Raw genomic sequence first — 24,325 nt, forward strand, 5'->3', positions numbered from 1 at the left:
CATTTATTTATTTTTGAGAGACAGAGAGACAGAGCACAAGTGGGGGAGGGGCAGAGAGGGATGGAGACACAGAATCCGAAGCAGGCTCCAGGCTCCGAGCCATCAGTACAGAGCCCGATGTGGGGCTCGAACCCACAAACCGCGAGATCATGACCTGAGCTGAAGTCGGATGCTCAACCGACTGAGCCACCCAGGCACCCCAAAAAAGCTGATTTCTAAGCTTACGACCATTCTGCTACTCTGTACCGTTCTCTCCAAAAGAATATCTACTTTATGAAGTTACTGGGGATGGTGCCTGACACACACAGTAGGTGCTCAAGAAATACTGTTATGGGTGAGTAACCAGGCTGGGAGTCCCTCCACCGCCCATCTTTCATTTTCCGTGTATCTCCTAGTCCTTCTGGTCCTCGGCCTCCCTTATCTGGAGTATGTTTTTGGAAGTTACAAATCATCGAGGTTCTAGTTAGAGACGTAGCTCCATCAGCAAAGACTGGATCCTGTCAGGAGGCCTGGGTTGTCAGATTGGAAAATTAAAATGTTAGTGATGGGATGCACTTCTGGTGAGAGGGAGAGAGAGGGAGAGGAAGGGAGAGAGGGAGACAGGGAGAGAGGGAGAGAGGGATGGCATCAGCATACTGAGGAGGTGCTGTCCATTAGGGGCGGGAAGACGATCCGCCCCCAGCCGCACCCTGGCCCCCAGCAGTCATGTGTGGTTATGGGCCTCACTTGGCTGTACTGGCCCTATTCCTACTTTCTTTGGAGACCTTACCTACATGACCTGTTATGCGGCAAAAGACAACTGACACACTTTCCGGAAGCAGAGCCCTCTGCTTTCTATAGCTCTCCGCTCCCCTGCCTGGAGCCTGGCATTAGGCATTGACTCCTGGAGCTGGAAGGGGCCTCCAACGCCACTGAATGCCGTCCTCACCCCCTCATTTTATGGAAGGGGCAGCTGAGGCCCAGGGAAGGGCAGTAATTTTCTCCAGATCACACCGACAGATGGGGACAGAGCTGGGAGGGAAACTTGAACCCTACGGGGGCCAGGAGAGTAACCCCCAGTCACCCCCAGCACTCACATGGTCTGTCTGAAGAGACAGCCACCATTCGGCTCCTGCTAACTGTGCCCATGTGGGACGTGGGCCCAAGTGAAGCCAGACTGTCTGACTTTTCACAGACACCAGGAACAGGATTTCTCTGTAAAGTCTCTTGATTTTTTTTTTTTTAATTTTTTTTTCAACGTTTTTATTTATTTTTGGGACAGAGAGAGACAGAGCATGAACGGGGGAGGGGCAGAGAGAGAGGGAGACACAGAATCGGAAACAGGCTCCAGGCTCCGAGCCATCAGCCCAGAGCCTGACGCGAGGCTCGAACTCCCGGACCGCGAGATCGTGACCTGGCTGAAGTCGGACGCTTAACCGACTGCGCCACCCAGGCGCCCCAAGTCTCTTGATTTTTAAATATTGGCTGAGAATTCAAATTGGATTGATGATCTCCAGGCCGTTGAGACTGGCCTTGGGATTTAAGCTTGGTCTGGTCACTGACGTTGGGCAAATAATATTACCCCCTTGAGCCTCCATTTCCCCATCTCTAAAATGGGCCTCATGGGGGTGCCTGGCTGTCTCAGATGGTGGAACATGTGACTCTTTTTTTTTAATGTTTGTTTTTGAGAGAGAGAGAGAGAGAGAGACAGAGCACAAGTGGGGCAAGGGCAGAGAGAGAGAGGGAGACACAGAGCCTGAAACAGGCTCCAGGCGCTGAGCTGTCAGTACAGAGCTGACGTGGGGCTCGAACTTGGGAACGGTGAGATCATGACCTGAGCCGAAGTCAGATGCTTAACCAACTGAGCCACCCAGGCACCCCAGAACGCGCGACTCTTGATCTCAGGGTCATGAGTTCGAGGCCCACGTTGGGTGCAGAAATTACTTTAAAAAAAATAGACTTTAAAAATAAATAAATACAGGGGCTCCTGGGTAGCTCAGTCAGTTAAGCGTCAGACTCTTGATTTGGGCTCAGGTCATGATCTTGAAGTCATAAGATCGAGCCCCGCATTGGGCACTGTGCTGGGTGTGGAACCTGCTTGAAATTCTCTCTCTCGTTCTCCTTCTACCCCTCTCCTACTTGCGTGTTCTCTCTCTATCTGTCTCTCAAAAAAAAGTACGTACATACATACATACATACACAAAATGGTCCTCACGGCTCCTATCCACTTACTGGGTTGCTGTGAAAACCCAATGAGCTAATGGGTTTGGAAGGTACAAGCTGCAAATGACCCTCAGCTCTCTATGGAGACTCCCCTTACAACGTAACGAGTTAACTCCCCATTAGTCTAAGTTAGAACTATATCATTCTGGCCTTTATGGCAGAGATTGCATTTTTATGGCAGGTTTATGAGTTCCAGAACCCTCCCGCTTGCGTTATCTCAGCACGTTGATGGAATCAGAGGCTGGGCAACTGCTCCCGAGACCCTAGTCAGAGCCAAGCCCTTTCTCTGAGCTGAGAGGCACGTTCCAGCCGTGGCTTGAGTGGCCGTGAAGAAAGAGCTTTGGAGTCAAGACCTGGATTTGAATCCCTAATTCTGTGTCCTTGGACAAAAACTCTGAGCTGTGGTTTTCTCATCTGTAAAATGGGCATAATGGCAAAGCCACCTGGTGGGGCTGTTGGGGCAATTGCGTGAGAGGACATTATGCAATGTCTTTAGGCTCAAGGTCCAACTCTACCTGCACAGAAGCTTGTGTAGACCGGACCAGATGGGAACTGGCTGGGAATACCAACCCTTGGCTTTTCCTCTCCTGAGAATCCTGCTCTGACAAGCCCCAAAATGAGCTGCTCAGGGAAGGGGGTCCTGCCCACCATAAGCTTCCCGGTTTCTGGGTCTCTGCCTTTTAGCAATTGCCCTCTTTGCTCTCCAACTCTGAGGCATCTTGTGAGATTACTTCTACACTGAGAGTAATTAGTGTGTGAGGAGGCTGATGTCCAACTGTCCCCAAGCCCTCCCAGTCCTGCCATCGATGAGGCAGCACCAGGCCTGGTTATAGCCGTGGCCACTTCAAAGACATCACTGTGCTCCCAGAGACGAGGCGGCTCTGACATTTATAGGGGGAACCAATGAGCTAATGAGCCAGAGAAGTTTCTGGTGCCTGAGGGATCTTCTTACAGAAAGAAGAAATCCATCCCAGATAGGAAAGTCCAGAAACTTATTGGAAATATCCAGCCAAGGGCATATACTAACGCTGTGCTTCGTTTTGATGTGACTTTGTGAAGACACAGGCAGAGGCTCTGTGTGTGTCCTTGGAGAGGATGTCTGAGTAATGTCACCTCAGACTAGAGGTGCTACCTTAGCAGGCGTGGCTGAAGGATGGGACTTTCTTTCCTGGGACTACCTCCAGGGCTGGGAGGGAATGTTCAAGGCTAGTGGTCTTCTAACATGTCAAAGGACGAGTTCTCTGAAAGAGTGAGTTCACAGGGAACCCCAGTAGACAAGCCAGCAGAAAATGAAGGTGCTCTGTTAGACAGGGTTGGGGGAGGGGAGCTCTTTGCTGGGCCTTACTGGCTGGGGGAGGTCCAGCACAGGGAGTTAATCCCCACCCCACCTTGCCACCAAAGGCAAGGATCACCTCGATGGCCTTACCGCCAGACGGCCAGCCACGAGGCGTCTAGCAACGAGAGACTCTCTGGCAGCCCTTTCCCTTCTCTGCTGGGATAGACTTCCTTGGGCTGGGCTGAAATCTCATTTCCTGTAACTTCCACACTTTAATCTTGCCTTTGTCTCTGAAGCAACCCAGAGCAAGCTTGCCCCATCTTCCTTCCCGCAGCCTTTCTCATGTGTTAGAGGCAGTGTGGCGTGATGGTTAGGAGCAGGTGCTTAAAGTCAGATCTGGGGTCGGATTCTAGCCCTGTGCCTACCATCTGTCTGACCTTGGGTATTTATGGGGCCCCACTTCCTTATCTGTAAGATGGGGTGATGATATCTCCCCGTGACTGTTGTAAGAATGAAGTTGAGTGACGCATAAGGGCCGCTCAGTAATGGATCCTCACGAGTGAAGATTGCATTCACGCCTGCTTCTTCAGGCTGAGCCCCTTCAGCTCTCCCTCACATGCTTGTTTGCCATTTCAACACCTGCCCTAAGGCAGCCCTCCCACTCTCAGGCTGAAATGGGCGTGTGGTGAGGTAGGGGGACGGTGAGGGCTCTGGGATTCTGCCACTGGGGGCTGGAGGGTCTGGAATTTGGTGGGTGATGGTGTGATGGGAGAGAGGACAATTGGGGACTGTCTAGGGAAGAAGGTAATCAGGAGACTAGCAGGCTGGCCTTTGGGGTGGGACCTGAGGGCTGGTGAGTCAAGTGGGCAGGAAATTGTCCTGTCAATCTTCCCAACTAACCCCCAAACTCAACCTCGACTCCACGGGTTGGGAACACAGTCCAAGAGCGAGGCGATTCCGGGCTTTCTCCTCAGTTGGGCCATATTCAAAAATCTCCATGTCTCTGGGCTCGAGGCCCCCGACTGTCCTTTCCCTCCTGTGCCCCAGATTCTCTCTGTGGGGATCCTCACCCAGGGGCAGGGACAGGGGCTGGGCTGGGGAGCAATAACCAGCCTGGCTCTGGGGTGGGGAGGGTGTGGGAGATACCCCAGAGTGGAAGCGGGGAGGGGGTTGGTAGGGGGAAGGATGAGGGGAGGAGACCGTGGATTTTATTAACATCCTCTTGGGCTCCTTCTTCAATCCTTATTGCCTGCTCGGCCAGCCTGGCAGTTCCTGAGTGAGCCCCATCCTGTGCCTGGCCAGACACTGAGGAAGTTCTTGCTTATGATGAGGTCTTGCCTGACTGTGTCTCCCTTCAGCGCTCTGCTTAGACGGCCACGGATTATCTTTAACAAGAGTCCCACCCCCAGGACCTCAGAAGATGATTCTGTTACTTTCCTTTTCACCGTTAGAACAAACGATGAGGGCTCCCACGGGGCTGAGGACCGTGTTCCGCTTCTGTGAAAGACATCCCAGCTCACAAGGTGTGGCAGCACCCCCCCTCCCCTTGGGTCCTCCCAAAAACACGGGAGGGGAGGAGTAAGGGACTCCGGCTGAGTTAGGATTTAAAAATCAGCCTTCTTCATTCTGTGCCCCTCCTCCTCCTCTATTACAGCTGGGTGGAGTTTGGGCCCCGCCACCGTCTAGCTGTGTGACCTCGGACAATTCCATAACGTTTCTGGGCTTAGCAACTTCTCTGAGAAGTGAGCCGGTAGGGAGGGACCAAGCTCTCTGGGGACTAAAACTTGAGGGTGAAGATACCAAGAGGTCTCCCCGCAGTGGGTACCAGAGAGCTGGGGAAAGAAAGCCCCGTCCTGCCTATGGCTGGCTTTCTGCAGAATCCCCTCGGCCAGCCCTGGCCTATCATAACCCTGGACAGTGACACCAATGTCCTTACAATGTCCGGGACTTTAAGTTCCTTATGTAGACCCTTAGGAAACATGATAGAAAAGCTCAGTCAAAATAACCAGTTGCTATAGGGCCCACAGACGTCCACAGTGGGGAAGAGTGTTCAAGCATCACTTTGAAGAAGTTAAGAAACCAACAAAGAGGGCGCCTGGCTGGCTCAGTAGGAAGAACATGCGACTCTTGATCTCGGGGTCATGAGTTCAAGTCCCACGTTGGGTGTAGAGATTACTAAAAATCATAGTAATAATAACCACAAACGTAACAAGCAAGCAAGCAGGCAAACAAGCAAATGCTGTACTTTTCTGGGGAGTTTTCAAGAAGCTAAGATTAATGGGAACTAATCACCTTGCCCTGCCCTTGAGTGGTGAAGCCGGTCCCGTACGTTTACTAGCTTTGCAACTTTGGGCTGTTCCCTTCCTGGCGTGAGGGGTGGTGCAAATGTCTGTGTTCAGATTTTGCTTTTCAGAGAGGCCTTCTCTGCAGTGATTGTAAAGGAGACGGGGTTTCGATGTGCCGCTGGCTGGTTGGGGCCTGGCCTCCCTGGTCCCCAGCCCCGTAGCCTCCCTGGTGGGGCCCCTGCTGGCAGGGGTGAGGACGGAGGGGGAGGAGGAGAGATGGTTTCTGCGTGTCTGTGCTAGTTGCCGTGGCTGTCCGGCAAGCTGTCACAAACTCAGTGACAGAAATGGATCCTTCACAGAAATGGATTCTTTCGCCGTTCTGGAGGCTGGAAGTTGGAAATCAAGGTGACGTCAGGGCCCTGCTCCCTCAAAGGCTCTGGGGAGAATCTACCCTTGCTTCTTTCAGCTTCAGGCAGCTCCTGGCATTCCTGGGCTGGTGGTGGCATCGCCCCACGTCTGTCTCCATCTTCCCCTGGGCTCTTCCTTATCAGGACATTTGCCAATCCCACTGGTAACCTGGGATGATATCGTGTCAAGATCCTTCCCTTAGTTACATCTGCAAAGGTAACATCCACAGGTTGGAATGAAGGGGATAAGGGTGCATCTTTGTGGGGGGGGGGCACCTTTGAACTCACTGCAATGTCTAAACACTGTGCAGAGTTTCCTTGTGTACTTTTTACATGCACCTGCGAGGAGGATATCATTTTCATTTTTCAGAAGAGAAAACCAAGGCCGCAGAGGTGTGGTAACTTGTCCAAATTCGCACCATCAGGAAGTGGCTGGACTTGGATGGAAAGGTAGGGCTTCATCACCCAGGCCGGAGGGAAGGGGATGGCATGTGGAAGGTGTGGGGGACGACGCAGACTGGCCCGGGGAGGGGCTGTGAGCAGTTCTGCATCGCTGGAGAGGTGAGTGTGTGCAGTCGGATGCTGGGAGGGGAAGGAGAGCAGGGCGGGTCATTCCACCGTTGGACCTTGGACAACAGCCTGAGGGTTTGAGTTTGATCTGGAGGTCAGAGGCCGGTGAGGAGTCCTCGAGGAACTTTTGATCTCCAAGCGGATGATCACAAGCACAGCAGATGTCTGGGTTGTGTGGAAGCTGGTTGGAGAGGGGTAAGCCCGGAGGGGGCAGGTCGGGAAGATGGTAATGGACAGTGGTGGTGAAGACGGAAGGTGCGGGGTGGGGGAAAGGTGCGCGTGAGTTGGGGGCGGGCACAGGTGACAGGATACCAGGACTCATGAAAACAGAGAATTTCAGGGAACCAGGAAACTCCCTGGATGGGCTGCTGAGTGTCTTGTGGTGCCATTAACTGAGTGGGGGACACAGGAGGAAGAACGGGGCAGCAGGACACTGTGGAGAGCTCTGAACACTGTGTCTTCAGTTATGAGTCAGGCCCTTCCCCATACGTGTCCTTGCGGGGGGTGCAGGGTGCAGGGAAGACCGGGCTCTGCAGTCAGAAGGCCCATGTGCGCCTTCCTCGGGAACCAGGCGGTGTGAAGAAGGATGTTCCAGGTGCGGCCTGGAGGGCCCCACACATCTGGCTTTGGCAGGCACCCTCCCCCATTAGGCAGTTCTGCGGTGTGGCTCTGGGACTTGTTCTTGGGAGCTCAGCCCCAACCTGTTTCTCAACACACCCAGCAATTAATAAATTCCCTTTCTGCTGAAGCTGGCCATGCGGGATTCTGTTCCTTGTAAGTGAGAACCTTGGGCAGTACCAGTGGGCTTAGGGGCGAGGGTGAACAAGAGGAGCTGGGGGCCTGTGGACAGGGGCCTGTGACATGGGGTTCCAGTGGGTCTCACGGTATCAAAGGCTTTGGGGCCATTGGCCGTAGGGATGAGACTGGGGCCCCGGGGGTGGGGACACAGGTCGGGATCATAAGCACATCGGTGGTCGGCAGGTGCATTCCGGGTGGGTGTGGAGGCCTAGGAGGTTATTAAATGTGACCCCAGGGAACAGTTTAAGGGATGGAAGGAGCAGAGGAACCTCTGAAGGAAGAGGGTAGGGAAGATAGAGAAAAAAATGTCGGGAAAATAAGAAAGAAGAATCTAAAGAGGGAGTAGTTACTGCATCAAAGGCTGCAAAAATTCACTTGAGACAGGGTTGAAAATGACATCTTGGGGGCTCAGTCGGTTAAGCCTCCGACTCTTGATTTCGGCTCAACGCATAATCTCACGGTTCATGAGTTGGAGCCCCAAGTTGGGCTCTGTGCTGACAGTGTGGAGCCTGCTTGGGATTCTCTCTCTTTGCCCCTCCCCCACTCATGCTTGCTCTCTCTCCCCCCCCCCGTCTCTGCTCCTCCCTCTCCCCCACCTCAAAATAAAGAAATAAAAACCTTTAAAAAAAGTAAATGATGTCTTGTGCTTGGCATTTAGAAGGACAGGGTCACTGGTCGGTGAGACCAGAAGCAAGGCTGGAGAGGGTTGCGGAGGTGGTAGGGGAAAAGGAAGGTAGCCTATCCTTCTAGAGACTGACAGTGGAGGGAAGAGAAGGAATAGGTACAGCTGAAGGAGAGAGCGGGGCCGCGTTCCAGGCTGGGTGCAAGCAGCTGCAGTGAGTGGAGACTGCATGTGGACGGTGTCAGGATGACCTCGGGTTAACGCACCCAGGTCGTTAGGGCGCATATTCTTAGGTACTTAAGGGTCTCTGGCACTATCGCAATGGTGTCTTCCCTTTAAATCACATCTTCAGCTTGTAGAACAAAGAGGCCTTGCCAGCATTGGAAACCCAGTTGGACAGTTGGGATTAAAGTAACTTGAGTGTGGACTGAGGTTTTAAAGCCTGATGGGAACCTGGGTCCTTGTTTTCGTTTTTTCTGTTTTTGTTTTTTTGAAAAAATTTTTTTTTGTTTTTTGAGAGAGAGAGAGAGAGAGAGAGAGAGAGAGCGTGAGCAGGGGAGGCGCAGAGAAAGAGGGAGGCACAGAATCCGAAGCAGGCTCCAGGCTCCGAGCTGTCAGCACAGAGCCCGATGCGGGGCTGGAACCCACAAATCGTGAGATCATGACCCGAGCCGAAGTCGGATGCTCAACCGACTGAGCCACCCGGGTGCCCCTGTTTCTGTTTTTCAATCCAAAGTGTTCTGAAGATGAGGTAGACAGGGGCCTAAGTTGTATATGGGTTGGGGAGGCACAGGGAGCAGGGATTGAGTTCACCTGGATCCAGATTAGAAGCCATTCTCCCTGTGATCCCTCAGTGTGGACATAGCCCTACTGTCTTAGACCTGTTGCTCTGTCTGACCCCAGTGACGGCACCGTGGGGCCTATTCTAGCTGCTGCTTCCGGTCCTTCCCCTCCCCGCACTCCTCCTCCTCCTTCTTGACATTCTTTTCCTCAAATGTGTCCAGTTTACGGTTCTCTCTTTGGACTATGACCTTACACCTCACTCACCTGGGTCTTCTCTTTTTTCTCTGTGTCTTCACTCTGCCTCAGGGATTCTTAGCTATTTTTCTACCATGGGTTCCACTGGGGTCCGTGATCCCTGCTCAGGAGAATGTTTTCATTATTTAAGTTTATTCATTTTGAGAGAGACAGAGACAGTGCGAGTGGGGGAGGGGTAGAGAGAGAGAGAATCCCAAGCAGGCTCCGCACTGTCAGGACAGAGCCCGACTCGGGGCTCGAACTCACGAAACCGTGAGATCGCAACCAAAGCTGAAATCGAGAGTTGGACGCTTAAGCGACTGAGCCACCCGGGCACCCTGTGTTTTTAAATCTATAAAATAAAGTATGTAAGATTATAAAGGAAATCAATTGCATTAAAATATAGCTATCGAGCCTTATGTTAAAAACAAAGCTGTGACATGTGACGTGTGTTTCTTTCTTAAGGCCTCAAGTGACACAGCCTCGCAGTGGGCCCAATAACTCCCATGACTTCAACACGGTGATGCGTAGAAATCTTTCGAGCTGTTCGCCACGAAGCTGATAGGATATGAAAACATCTGCAACTTCTTTTGGTGACGAGGACCCAGGTTTTACTGATACCTGTGTGCTTATGGCTTGCAGTGAGCACCGAAGAAAACGAAGAAAATGAAGAAAACGCTAATGTTCAGTTAGAGGTCCTCTGAATTCTGTTCAGGAACTCCTTGGGAGGCTGTGACCCAAGGTTCAGAAGCCCTGGCCCTAGGGCTCGGGTTTCCATTGTTTGTTGATTTCTTCCTTCCTATTGTTCTTAAATGACCCAGAGCCATTTCTCATTTAGTCCGTAGGCAATGAAACTGATAATAGTGATCACTTTCCAGGCGGGGGCAGCGAGGCCCTGGGACACGCACAGCTTTGTAGTTTGTGGGACAAGGACCTCACGGTGGAGCTGGAAGGGAACACTGGCGCCCTTGGAGTCAGATCAATCTAAAGATGGAGTCAGATCGATCTAAAGATAGAGCACCTCAGGGGAGGGTGCCAGCTCAGCACTGACCTCGGTCCAGAGAGCGGCCCGTATTCACCACGTGCACACACACCCACACACGCACAGCTGTACACACGGTATGGAAAATGGTGACACTGGCATCCGCTGGAGCGAGAAGCAGGGCCAGGCCCCAGTCACGAGGCACCTGGCATGGGACCCTCTCCTACGCGGGCTGCCCCCGTCCACCTGCCTCACCCTCTCTGGCCCCGCTGCACAGCTTGCCAGCTTTCTTCTCCCTGGGGGAGGCAAGTTCATTGTTAGCACTTGTCACCCCGTTTTTCTCGCGTCGCCTTTGTCTCCTGGGGTGCCTGCCTGCCTAGTTCAGGGCCTCCCCGCTTCCTGCTCTTTCTTCTGTGCTCCCTCTGTCAGCCAAAGTAACCCTTATCTGGCTAAAACGTGTCATGAACACCGCTGAAATCCACCTGTACACAGGAATAGGAGGAGCTCTAAGGCCCAGAGAAATCAGAGCCAGCAACCAGGAATTCCTGGGCCTGACATGTGGGAGGCGCTCAGCGAGTGTTTGCTTAATCGAGTTACCGGGTAAAGAGCCCCGAAAGCTCCCCAAAGCCTCTTCCGGCATTTCCAGCAAGGTCACCATGTATCCCTCACCTTCTCTAATTAAGCTGGCTTTTCCTCAAGTGCCGGCTGTCCAAGGTGAACAAAATGTTTTCAACCAGTGTTGCTGGTTTTGTTTGCAACAGTATTTCTCAGTATCATGCTTCACCCGCTGTGTGGGGTAATTAGTTTTGTGCCGAAGGAAGGGAGTGAGCATGGGAGGCGGGGGCGGGACGGGGGTGGTCAGCCCCCATCCACCGTCGTCTCGTGGAAGGCGGCCCGTGTGAGGGGGCATCTGTGCGGGGCACCCGGAGCCCACAGGACTCTTTCAGGAACCCCTCCAGCACCCGGCACGATCCTGCTTTCTTCCTCCGGGTGAGTGTCTTGACGGGCTGGGTGGTCTTTCTGTTCTCTGGTTGTGCACCTGACTCAGTGCCACAGTGTACTGGCGGGCTGTACGGGTTCATCAATTTTTTAAAGTTTATTTATTTATTTTGAGAGAGAGAGAGAGAGAGAGAGAGCTTGCACGCTCGTGGGAGGAGGGCATAGAGAGAAGGAGAGAGAGAAACCCAAGCAGGCCCTGTGCTGTCAGCACACAGCCCAACACGAGGTTCGATCTCACGAACCAAGGGATCATGACCTGAGCCAAAATCAGGAGTCGGACGCTTAACTGACTGAGCCACCCAGGTCCCCCCAGGTTTTTTTTTTTTTTTTTTTTCTTCTTCAGAGAGACAGAGAGAGAGAGAGACAGTGCACATGTGAGCATGGTGGGGGTAGGGGCAGAGGGAGAGAGAATCCCAAGCAGGCTCCACGCTCGGTGTGGGGACTGACTCGGGGTTCGATCCTACGACCCTGATCGTGAACTAGGACGGATCATGAACTGAGCCAAAATCAAGAGTCCTCCCAACTGACTGAGCCACCCGGATGCCCTCCAGGTTCATTGTTTTGATTCTTTTCTCACAGGGGAACTTTGTATTAAGGCAGATAGGCCCATTTTTTTAATGATAGAAATTGCTAATAGTTAGCAAACGCTACTCTGTATCAGGCATAGTGATAAGCCTGTCACACCCGCCATCTCATTTAATCTCCCATATGCAGCCAGAGAGATCCTTTCACAGTGGAAATCGCATCCTGTCCCTCCCCAAGGACCCAGGCACACTTGCCGTCAGGCCCACACCACGTCCTGCAAGGCTCCTGTTCCAGCTGCACCCCTCTCCCCGCTTCCCCTGATCACCACCCTCCTTGCTGCTCCTGAACTGGACAAGAAGGCCCTGCCGCAGGGCCTTTGCACTGGTTCTTCCTCCCGGGCCCTGCCCAGAGCACCTCTTCACTTTATTAGGCCTTCTCTAGCGTCTCTTCAGAGACACACTCGCCCCATCCCAAATATCACTCGTTAAGCTCGGCTGACTTCTGTTCCTTTCTAATAGAACTCAGCACCCCTAGCCATTTTATTATAAATCTATTTGTGTGGTTGTTTATTACCGATCTCCACACTAAAAGCAAAGCTCCATGAGAGCAGGGACCCTGCTTTGTTCACTGAAGAGCCGTACCTTCAATGTGAATAAATATAGAGCCAATGAATAAATAAATGGATGAATATTCACAAAACCCCATAATGTGAGTGGTACTATCACCCCCATGCTAGAGATGAGAAAACTGAGGTTTAGAGAGACTGACCATATTCCCAGGGTCCTAAAACTAATGAGCTGTCTGGGACCAGAGGTCAAAATGTCTTGCTTCTGGGGTCTAACTCTTAGCTTCTGTGCTAGCTCACCTCTCTCTGCACTTATAAGGCCTGCCAGTGTTTTTATGTGAGAACCCTATTTTCCTGAGACATTCCGAGAAAAAAGCCATTCGATGGGTGACTCCGTTTGGAAAATCCTGCAAATTACATTTCCTGCTTGGTGGCCTAAGAAAGGCTCTGAAAAGTCCCGCAGTAAAAATCCTGGTTGAACTTCTGTAATCAGTGTTTCCCAAAGCATTGACTGTAGACATCTTGTATTTATTTAGTGGTGTGTGTAACATCTATTAACATATTGCAAAGCATATCTCGGAAGCAATAGCTTTTGTCCTTGCGGAGAGAAGCAGATTGTCTGGTACAGGATTCCGGGAGGTCTCTCTGGGTTGGCTGGGGTGGGAAGTCTGGGACCAGGGGCTTCCTCTCCTAGCAGGAGGGCCCGTGCCTGAAGTCAGCGTCCCACAAAGCTGGCACCTGAACCCAACATGTTTGCTCACCCACTGTCATGTTCACCCCCAAACCAGGAAGGCAGCAGTGAGGCTCCTGGCCCCTGTTAGCTGCACCCCGGCCCAAGCATGCTTCTCTACAGAGATCTGGGCACCGGCTCATCTTCTGCCCTTTGATTCCTGTACAGGTGACACTTGGTGTTTCTCCTGAGCTTCTTAGAGAACAATTCCTTAGGTGTGCCTCTCAGAGACATCAACCCCACAAACCTGGCCTTGCTCTCTTACTGTCTCATTTCTCCCTATTGGAATTTTCACCTAGAGGAACAGGGACACTCCCTTACCCACTCGTGTCCTCTCGGCCACCAACTCGGTGTTGAACACATGGTCGATGGTAAATGCCTAGATCATTCTTGTTGGCTTGACTGTGATGATCCCGCATGTTGCACGGTTTGGAGCAGAAAAGGATAGATGGTGATGTTGTAAACCCCTTAATTCATTGCCAGAGCCGCCTCACCCCCGCCCTGAGCAAAGGAGAAAGATGCCCCAGAGGCAGAGAAGACTATGGAGGGAAATGTATGTAACTGACTGCATCTCTGTGTTCCTGGCAGGGCTGGAGCCAGTCAGCGTCCCGATGTGTTCATTTTTTATTGGTTTTGATGGTGATTTGATGTCATCAGGAATTCAGGTCTCACGTTCGTCCCTGCGATCATCTGAATAGCACTGGTGACGGGGAAGGGAAGAGCAGAGACAGGCACCCATAGGCAGCCTGGATCGGACCGTATAAATCTGGGAGGAGGGAGGGGGCCGGACAGCCTGGCCTTCCCAGCTGGCACACGAGGCTGAGTGGAAGCCAGCGACAGGCAGTGGAGCGGGAGGCGTTGTGCCTTCACCCCAAGTGACCATGAAAGGGGCCATGCGAGTCTCAATCATGTTCCTTCTGGTGACTGTGTCGGACTGTGCCGTGATCACAGGGGTAAGTCGTCCAACTTCCTCTACGCCCTGGGTTTGGGGGGGGATGTCAGGGTCTGCACGGGATGGGAGCCAGCGACCATGCAGGGGGCAAGCCAAAAAAAACTGGGGCGTCAGCCGGCATTTTAGAGAGGTGTTCCACATGATTTTCGGATTAGTTAGACCTCACTCCACTAGACGGGATCCACTTTTGAGCAGCTGTGTGTAAACCAAATCTAATTTCCAACTGCATTGGGAGAACATCAAACATTTTGACGTTTCGACCTCTGGTAACATGAAGATTCCTATTGTGTAATAAGAAATTCCTCTATAAAGTGGGTTAGCACCCCCTGATTTATCTTTTGTGAAAATTTTGGTTTTCATATACAATGTGGTCCACATGTCAGGTTTAGTTTACACAGCATGATGACTTGATTAAACGCAGTGACCTTATGAGCTTTAATTGGGGGCATTTAACCTCTGCCTTTTCCACTCTTAAGAAAGGTTGCCTTGAAATTCTTTCTTCCCTTTATTTTTTATGTATTTTAGCCGTGCCCAGTTCTGATAAGAACATTTGGCTGGGTGCACCCAAAAACAAGCATCGGTACCAAGCAGAAATCTAGTCTCCCAAGGGACGTTTGCCACACACAGGCGCTGCCTGTCTTAGAATTCAAAACACTCGGATTATGGTTCTCTTGTAGCATTTTGGCTTTAACCGGAACCACCCTTAAATGTGTTACAGTGGTGGGACCATTCTTACTAAAACATAGAGTAATACTTTACTAGAGAGCTTTCCAGATAAAAGCCGCTAGAGGAAAAAAAAAAAAAAAAAGAGGGAAATTTATTATTTTTTTTCTGAAGTCCCTCAACTTTTTACATAGAGAATGAAAACGTAGAAAAATGCCAAACAATTCCTGGAATCGTATTAGTTTTAATGTTCACAGAAAGGAAAACTTCTTTCTTCTCCTTTTTAAAGGAAAAAGACTGAGTTTCAAAGACGAACAAATATTAAAGGCAAGTCAATGCTTTTGAGACCCGGAGCATGAATAATACTGTTAGGGCAAAATTATACCTAATGAATGTCAGCCTCTGAATCTTCCTACTGTGTAGCTTGACCATCGGGGAGGCTGAGAAAGAAGGACAGAAGCCACCGAGAGGGATGGGGGCTGAGGGTTCACGCTGATGCCAGGTTACCTCACTGTGTGAGCTCCAACATCTGGCCGAGTGGTGGTGGGAAAATGTCTTTCTAGCAAACCCTTCAGCTGGACCTTTTGAAAAGCACAGTGAGGGAGAAATCTAGGGTGGAAGGAAATGCATGTCAGACATGTGCAGGAGAGTGTGGGACCCAGTGCTGAGGGGGTCAGGACCTCCCTCCATTCTCCATGCCCAGGGGCTGCCCCGGGGCGACTCCCAAGAAGAGGCTGGTAGGACATCGTCATATGGCCCTGCTCCCTGCATAGTGACCATCCCAAATTCAGGCTTGGATGGTCCTTCCTGCCAGAGTGGGGACAATGATGTCCCAACTCTGTGGGAGAAGAGTCAGGTAGGGCCTGCTTGGCCCCAACCCTGGGCTTTCAGGGGCTGGTCGGTGTGCGAGATGTACCCTCGCCGGGCTGGAGACCTGCATGGCCAGGTGACTGCCCCCTGCACCTCTTCTGGGTGACAAGCAGACCCTGTGCCCCCACTTTCCTTCCTGGGGCTGAGCCAGTGGGCAGCCTCCCGCTCCTGCCAGGTCTCAGGCAGGCAGCCAGAGCCTGCCCCATGGCCTTCTGTTGGAAAAGAGTGAACCAAAACCCAGTTGTGAATCTCAGCTCAGATAAGCCACAAAGCTTTCCTGCAAGCGGAAAGATTGGGTGCTTCTCCATCGTGGCCCCACTTGAGTCTGGAGCAGCTCAGAGGTCGATTTTGTTTCAAGCAGGCTTGTGTGGCCTTCTTCTCAAATGGCAACTTCCAGAAACCAGGCAAGGCCGCCCAGCTCCTGTTTGGAGCCCAACCCAGAGGGGTCCATCCCAATCTGGGGTTCAAAGAGGCCTGCTGAGAAGCACTGGGGGAGACACCGCTTCTCAGGGGGTGCCGGCCCCCGGCTGAGGCGGGGATTCCGGTGAGGGCCGAGGCGCGGGCCAGCACCAACCCCGGGTGTGGGGTCAAGGTTGGAGAGTCTGGTCCCAGGAGACTCAGCACTGACCACCTAGGGGCTTGGGCCATCAATGCCCCTCCCGCCTTTGGGACTTCAAATTAATTTGATGTCACCGGTGTCCCTTGAGCATTTCCCAGTGCTGGAAGGGCCATATCTCCTAACTTCTAAGGTTGTCAGGAGAGTTGCCCCCCTATTGGGCAGCCTCAGTGGAGCTTGGTTCGGGGGGGGCGGTGGTCCTCAGATGCAGTTCTGCTGCCCCGCGGAGGCCTGAGCATCCTGTCGTGAGCGGAGCAGGAGCAAGAATGAGCTGCCCAAGGTGTCAGGCCATCAGGGTTTTCGAATGTACCTCTTCCTTCCGATTTCTCTTGAGTGGCGCTAATGGGCACTAACGACTCCTGTCTCCCCTCTCAGGCCTGTGAGCGGGATGTGCAGTGTGGGACGGGCACCTGCTGCGCCATCAGCCTGTGGCTGCGTGGGCTTCGGATGTGCACCCCGCTGGGGCGGGAAGGAGAGGAGTGTCACCCGGGCAGCCATAAGGTACTGCACAGACTTGCTCAGGGCAGAGAGCCGGCGACACAGCTGGGACTGGACCCCGATTTTCAGACTGACTCTAGGATCATCTTAGGGGTGTTGGGCACTGCCTCCTTGCTTTTTGGAGAAAGCTTGGGGTGGAGTAGGGGGGCACTAAGCACACACCTTGTTAGATCTATGGGCTGGAACCCCAGCTGCTCCTCTGCTGTGTGGTCTTGGGCAGTTAGCAGGACTTGTCTGGGCCTCGGGCGCTGTATACAACCAGGCGAGTAGAATGATTACCCCTGAAGTCTCTTTCAGATCTGAATATGAACTCAGATTCTCAAAGGGTCCCGAATGGCCTCTGCCCCTGGACCCCTCCCTCAAGAACATGCAGTAATACTCATGGAAGGGCCTTCCATCCAAGGCCTTGTTAGGGTGAGGCAAGGCCCGTGCCCAGCGTATACACTTTAAGGAGGCGCTCACTCTTTGGGGTCCCAAGCACCTGACTCCCGCCCTGCTCCCAGCCCAGGGGGCATCGAAGGGCCACGATCTTTGCTTCTGAACGGCCAGGTATGGGAGCCGCCACAGGTGTGTACGGGGACCCGTGTGTCTGTCACCTTCCCCGGCTTCCTGTGGTTCAGGAGTCCTTCGTGCTCTCCTGGGGGATATGCCTACACCGGGAGCCCTGGTTTCTTCTGGGGTCAGAGCATCATCCTGTAGTCACCCCCCCCCCCCGCCATTGCAGCTGCTTGGGGAATGGGGGGGAGATGCAGCTGAGCCGAGAGCCTCGGGACAGCACAGCAGTCCTTGCTGCCTCGGGGTGTGTCAGGTGGTTCGGCTGCAGACCTCCGTTCCCAAAAGGGACACCGGTGGCGATATAACCGCGTGCCACTTTTCAGACCACCTGCTTTTGCAAACATATAGTTTAAACCTCTTCACAACCATTTGTGGTAGGTGCTATTATGAACCCATTTTGAGGATAATAACACCCATTTTTGAGACACCGAGCTTAAAGGACTCGCCGGTTTTCACACCGCTGGGAAGTTGGCAGACCTGGGATTGGAACCGGGGACAGTCTGACGCTGTCTGTGGTCACAACCGTTCCTATTCACCCTCCTTTGAGGAAGCCTCAGTGGTCTAGCCTCTGGGTGAGAGTCACGGGGCAGAGGCAGTGTCTGTCCTGTCCATGGCTGCGTCCCCAGTACCCAACATCAAGCGCACGCCAAGTGAACTGTAAGTGAGATTCAGTCAACGACCGTGTGTGCACGTATTCACGTGGGTGTGCATGCATTCACGTGGGTGTCAGGTCAGCGAGGGGACTTGGCTAGGCAGCTCTGGGACTTTAAGGTTGGAGCGGACAGCGCAGTATTGTGGCCGATTACATCGTCTCGAGGGCCAGATTGCCCGGGTTCAAATCCTGACTCCTCCCCAAATCAGCTGTGTGATCTTGGCATGTCGCTCAGCCACTCTTGCCTCAGTTTCCTCCTCTGCAATAACTGTGATTGTTGTGCTGGGTGGAGGGGTGAGACACTGGGCAGGGCTGGGCTGGCCGGGGCCCCTGCGGGAAGCCCACCTCCCTTATGCTGAAGGTGTCATCCTGTTTCTCCTCTTTCTCCAGGTCCCCTTCTTCAGAAAACGCCAGCACCACACCTGCCCCTGCCTGCCCAACCTGCTGTGCTCCAGGTGCCCGGACGGCAGGTACCGCTGCTCCACGGACTTGAAAAACATCAACTTTTAGGAGCCTGGCTGTTGTCGGCACACACGCTGGGCCTCTGCATGAGAACAGCCTGGGGCGGGGGGGGGGGGGCTCTTATGGATTTTGATTTCTGCCACTTGGCCCAGCTCCCCCACCGCCCCGTCCCCAGGCCCCAAGCTGCTTCCCCCCATCCCTGCTTCCTAGCCCACATCTGTGCATTCATGCAGACACCCGCACATGGTCCGCCAGGCTGGCCTGAGGTTGTCCCAGCCGAGGGCCGTGGTCCTGGCAGCAGCTGTTCAGGCTGGCTGAGGGGTTGTACATGATCAGAAGGACACTGTTTTCCCTTAGCTCCTGCCTCACTCACCTGTCTGCTCCTTAGAGGTGACTTGTCCTCCTCCCCAGGCCCATCTGTCCCTCCTCCCGCATGCCCTCTCTGCCTGAACCTGCACAGCCCCTTGGGTGCGCTGCTCTGTGTCTCTGGCCTGAGCCTCAGGCCCTTTCTGTGAGGCCTGTGACTGTCAACCCGGGAGTCAGTCATCTTCCTTTGACTGACTAACCCCTCGGTTGTAGGCCACGGGCCCAAGGTCAGCCTTTCCCGGGGCGCAGTAGGCGGTGACCTCATGGCAGGCGCGGGGAGCCACCAGGCCAGTGCTGCATGGCCTCCGAACCCCTCCCAGCACGCCTTACCAGTTAAGCAGGGAAGCCCCCAATTCCTACTACCTCGCTCTAAAATGCAAGCAGCGGCCCTTTGATCTAATCAGCTATTGACGTTTTAGGAGGCAATTAGGGAGTAACCTCAAACAGCTCCTTCCCAAGGATCGGTCCCTGGGAGCATGTCTGTGACCTTGAGGACCAAGGGCTTCTGCCCAGCTGGTGGGGGGTGGGGGTGTCAGGTGGGAGGGGAGGCAGCAGGCAGGGGCACTGACTTTGGATACAGGCGTGCAACCACCACCGCGGGCCCAGGCTGCACAGGCACCACACCCAGAGACAGCGTCTTCTCCAGACAGTGAGGGCTTCCTGAAGTTCAAAGCTGTCTGGGACTTGTGTCACTGGCCTCCATTGTCATCTGAAACACAGTTGCTCTAAGCCCCTCGCATCTGGACCCTGCCCCAGGCCCACCCAGGACAGCGTGGTGATGCCCGAGGCTGCAGAATAAAAGTATGAACAAGGGGCGAGCGGCTGTGGTGTTCCTGCTGTGTCAGGATGGGGACCCAGGGGCAGGGAGGGGGGCGGGACTGGGCCTTTCCCAGGTGGGGAAAGATGCCATTGCTGTCCTCCCATCTAGGGCAATCTTTTTGAGAAAGTAGATTCGGTATTTTTGAATGAAGGGTGACAAGCAGTGTGCACAGCGAAGGTGCCGCTCAGGTCTGTGACTCAGGCGTGTGGCTGGGTTGGAGACAGGCAGGGAGCCGTGAGCCGGTGTCTGGGTAGGGACTCCACTGTGACAGGACAACTCTCGTTTCCGCAATTGAGTCCCCTTTGCTTGGTGTCAGGTTATTGATGCCACCAGACCCCCACGTGTGGGGTGAAAAGTCCATATCAGGATGGCCCTGAGGCTGTGTCTGAACCCAGGGCCCAGGAGCATCCCCTAAGTGCCAGGTTGCTGTCCCCATGGCCCCGCCTCACCTCCAGTCCTTGCCTAGAAAAAAGGCAAAATGTAAGATGAAAGTATGTTGTATCCTGTGTTTCCCAGAAGCCTCCAAACGCATCGTGGTTCCTGAGGTCCTGGGGGCTCCCGCCCTCCCTCGTTTACGCTTGATCTGCGAGAGCCTTGCTCAGGGGTGCTCAGCGCAGCCTTTACTGCAGGGCTCACTCAGGCCAGGCCTGGGCCCCACTTAGGGGTCGTAGGTTTTGTTTTCAGCTCCTTTGACGGACCTTGTTGCCTGCTCTTGCTGACTTTTGCCCCTTCCTGCAGCTGTGAATCTCTTGCCCAGGCTCTGGACAAGGCTCGGCTGCTGGACATAGAGCTCCTGTCCACGTCCGGGGTTCCAATCTGCCCATCCTTTTTCTGTGGGTCTCCAGATACCGCCCATGGCTGCAGGTGTCCCGGGCCTTTCCCAACCCTGCTGTGCCCCCTGCAGGCAGGGCCAGCCTGGGGGAGGTGCCGGCCACCGTGTCTCAGCACAGTGGAGAAGGGGACGCCAACCTGTAGCCCCATCCCTCCCCCACCAGGGAGCTGGCCGGTCTGCAGACCCTGGTGAATCAAACAGGAACAATTCTCATTTTTTATACCGGAAGGCTGAGGAATGTATAATTGGCCTCTGCTCCAATTCCCTGCTGCATTTTCCCCCTAAAGACTGAAGAGCAGAAAGGGGAAGGTGGGAGGGGGTAAGAAAAGTGGATTTGTGAGAATTCTTTACCTTCGGGAATAGGTTCTTCATAATTATAAAAAGAATCTACTTATGAGAATAATATATCCATAACGAGGATGTGTTCCAGAAGAATCAAATTAGGCCAGGTTTAGGTGAAATGGAGACCCCTTCAGGATTCTGGCCCCTTCAGTGACAGCCTTACCTCCCCTTAATCTCGGGACCCTTCCTTCCCGACAGATGGAGTCTGGTGCCATCTAGTGACCAATCTGGGGATGGCATGGAAGGGTCAAGATGCACCCTTCTCAAAACAGATTCCCCAGATGTCCCCAAGTGTTAGATTCAACCAGAGGCTTAGAGGGACAATTCTTCCACCTGTGGAAAGAAATCTGTCACCCTAAGGAGCACAGGAGAAATACTTAGTTGTTTCTATGGGTCCCGTTCCACCTAGATACCTCTTTCCTAGAAGCTGCTGTCGTCTTCCGATGAGACATCTCTCCCAGCTTCTCCAGGAGTGGGACCACGGAGGTGGGCGGGGCCAGAGGATGATGGGATGCTCCTGCCCCCCACCTGTGCTCCCGGACACAGCCCTGGAGGCGCTGCCTCACCCCCCCCCCCAATGAATCTCCACGTTCTCAGCTTCCACCACCCCCAGGATCAAATTCAGAAGCTCAAGAGCAATGTAGACTTTTTGTCTCTTCTCCTGTCCTTTCTCCCTGCAGCCATGGCCAAGTCTAAGCAATCAGCCTGCCCAGCATGGCCTATGGCAACTGCTGCCAACCTATTCTCTCTGCCTCCAGTTTTCCCCGTAAAATCCACGCTGGCATCTCTACCAGTCATCTCTCCAGGCGGCACATTTACCTGGTCTGTGCTCCCCGACAGCACTTCTCGGCCCCAAAAGGGAAAGCCCAAACCTTGGCAGGGAACGAAAAGCACCTGCCCACTCTTTCGCTGCTTCTTCCATGCTCCCCACCAGGCTTCCCGGCCTCAGGACTTGCCCACAGTGTGTGGAAGATGCCACGTGTGTCTTTGCCCAGGTTCTTCCTCTATGGGGAATGTTCCGCTTCTCCTCTGGTGTCTGGTGACTTCAACATCTCCTTCAAGAGCCTCTCAAGTGTACCCCCGCTCCCATTGCATCCAAAGCTGACCCGTGCCTAGGTCAGCTTCTACCCAAGAGAGAAGGAAGGGCAGCGTCTGAGTCCTGCTTGTGTCCCAGGGTTGAGTAGTGGGAACCGGGCCGGAGCACCTACAGGACAGATGATGGTGGCCTCTCCGGAGGGGCAGGCCCACCCCCAGCCTGTCTCTCCGTGGCCTCACTTCCCAGGACCTAAGCTCCACTCCTGTGCTCAACATGCAGCGGATTGCATCCATGGGGCATGAGGCCAGGGACTGAGAAGGACCCAGGCCTGCCGGTGGAGGTGAGGTGGAAGGAGGGCAGGAGCGGGGCTCTGGACCCAGCTCACGGCCAGGTGCTTGCACCTGCCTCACAGCCTGTCGACCACAGACCCCTGCGCTCACCGGGGCCAGAGACTGCTCTCTCACGGGGCTGGCTTCAGGGTATAGGGGCCAGGGTTCTTCTCATCACAGACCAAGCCCAGTACCAGGGTACCAAGCCCAAGTACCAGGGGATACTGAGTACGTGACAAAGGATGTTGGTGGGCTACCTGCCTCCCGTGGCAGCCCCTTTCCAGACCCAAATTACACAAGGCCGTGCCCTCCTGCCCTCCACACTGTGGCCTGTCACTGATGGCAGAAGGGAGTTGGAGGAGGAAGTGGGGGGGAGGGCCTGCATGGCCCAGACCCCTCCCTACATCTTCAGGGTGGAGACACTGGATGTGGCAGCCTGGCTGGCTTTCAAGACCCAAGCCTGGATCCATGCTGTGGATGGGGAGGATGCTGGGACACCTCGGCAGATCGGAAGGGAGGGCCCCCAGGGGATTGAGAAGTTTCTGGTCATCTGAAGTAGAGCCCCGGTCAATTAACTAATTCATTCATTACCAGTTTATCAGCTAAGGGGTCGCTGTGTTGTATGGTAAACAAAGGACCATGAGCTGCTGGAGGACAGAGACCGTGGTTGTTTCCTGTGTCTTGTGCCCGGCCTAGAGCTGTGCTCAACAGACATTTCCTGAATGAATGAATGAATGAATGAAAAGCAGCGACGGCGCTTCCTGGGAGGAGGCGGGCTGGTGAGGGTCTCAGGGGTCTCTGGGACGTGGGGTTCTATAGCTGCCACCTCCCACAGACCCTCTCCTCCCAGAGTCCCCACACCCCAGTGCTCACCCAACCGTCTCCTTGCAGGTTCTTCCTCACCGGGGGAAGGGCCTTGGGGGCCCTGGAGATGGGGAGAGCCATACACAAAGTCAATGGCAGCCCTGAGGGTCCAGGAGGGGCCCCCCAGGGCAGAGCAGCAGTGGGAAAGTGCAGAACTGCCCTTGTTTGTGAGTGCAGAAATCTCGAATTACACAAGTTACATCTACTTCTGCTGGATGGACTTTGTCGTGGCGGAAGAAAAACAAAAAAGGATCCTCCCATCTAAGAGAATGGTAGTTGAAGGTAGGGCAGAGGAAGGGGACCCGGCAGGGGAGATGTCACCAGTCTGAGGCTGTCGCTGAGCTGAGCAAGAGGAGGGCCTGAGGGAAGCCAGGCGGGCCAGCATGGGGAGCCCTCCACATGGGGGACGAAGGGCCAGACACAGACTGAGCCGAGGGCAGAGGGCAGAGCCTCCGAGGGCAGGCAAGGGCCTGAAATGCTAGAGGCTTGATTCCCTGGAAATCTGCTGCTAAGCCCTACTCCATCTGAATGTTGAACGATGACCTCGAGATAGTAGATTGGATAGGATTCCAGCTGCGGGACACAGAATAAGCACACGAGGGCGTATGGATCCCTATCTCTCCTATGCACTTCTCCCATCTCGGAGACTCTGGCCACCAGGCTCTGAGGGGGGGGGGGGGCACCGAGCAGAGGCGAGACCCGAGGAGGAAGCAGGAAGCTCTCCTCAGCCAGAGAAAGGTCGCTCAGCAGAGGTTCAGGGCTGGGGAGCCGCCTCAGAGTGGAGTTTGCACAGCAAACACACTGTTGCACTTCGATTGTGCATTACCCAGGATGGCTTTGGTTGGGGGCGGTGTGAGGGGGGCCAAGGCCTTGGCATTCTTGCTCTCCCAGAGCTTTGACACTGATAAACCCTGGGAGCGAGAAATTGCTACTTGAAAATTTGCCCTGTGTCTGACCTTGGACCAGCCCAAGAGTCAACCTGGAAGCATTCACCTGGAATGTGCCAAAAACTCGGATCCCACCAGATGAGGACGGGAGCACGGGTGGTCCGGGGCCCGCTTTCTGTAGGGATCTCTTCCACCCTTTCCCGTGGGGAATTAGAAGGAAAAGTGAAGAACCACCTTCCCACAAGCAACCTTCCTCCATCATCTGGAAATAAAAGATGCTGTACCCATCCAATGGAGTATTATCCAGCCGTAAATAGGAACCAAGTAGTGCTACATGTCACAACACGGACAGGCCTTGACAATACCGTGCTAGGGAGCCTGGGTGGCCCAGTCGGTTAAGCGTCTGACTCTTCACTTTGGCTCAGGTCATGATCTCAAGGTTTTGGAGTTTGAGCCCTGCGTCGGGCTCTGTGCTGACAGTGTGGAGCCTGCTTGGGATTCTCTCTCTCCCTCTCTCTACCCTTCCCCTGCGTATGCTATCTCTCTCTCTCTCAAAAATAAATAAATAAACTTAAAAAATATATTATTAAAAAATGGTTTAAT

The 24,325-nt window shown here is 53.8% G+C and overlaps 1 protein-coding gene across 1 annotated transcript; it reads left to right on the forward strand.

Annotated features, from left to right (window-relative positions):
* Positions 1-13,585: 13,585 nt before the first annotated feature.
* Positions 13,586-18,294, forward strand: PROK1 (prokineticin 1). The gene is made up of 3 exons (XM_030327312.1): positions 13,586-13,931; positions 16,455-16,580; positions 18,175-18,294. The coding sequence occupies exons 1-3, from the start codon at positions 13,860-13,862 to the stop codon at positions 18,292-18,294; spliced, it is 318 nt and encodes a 105-aa protein (XP_030183172.1). The 5' UTR covers positions 13,586-13,859.
* The last annotated feature ends 6,031 nt before the right edge of the window (positions 18,295-24,325 follow it).

This window comes from Lynx canadensis, chromosome C1, assembly GCF_007474595.2.
Source record: "Lynx canadensis isolate LIC74 chromosome C1, mLynCan4.pri.v2, whole genome shotgun sequence".
NCBI classification, from domain to species: domain Eukaryota; kingdom Metazoa; phylum Chordata; class Mammalia; order Carnivora; family Felidae; genus Lynx; species Lynx canadensis.

Coding starts and splice junctions, on each gene's coding strand:
- PROK1 (XM_030327312.1), top strand. CDS start 13,860: ATGAAAGGGGCCATGCGAGTCTCAATCATGTTCCTTCTGGTGACTGTG. Junction 13,932..16,454: donor ACTGTGCCGTGATCACAGGG/GTAAGTCGTCCA, acceptor CTCCCCTCTCAG/GCCTGTGAGCGGGATGTGCA. Junction 16,581..18,174: donor GTCACCCGGGCAGCCATAAG/GTACTGCACAGA, acceptor CTCTTTCTCCAG/GTCCCCTTCTTCAGAAAACG.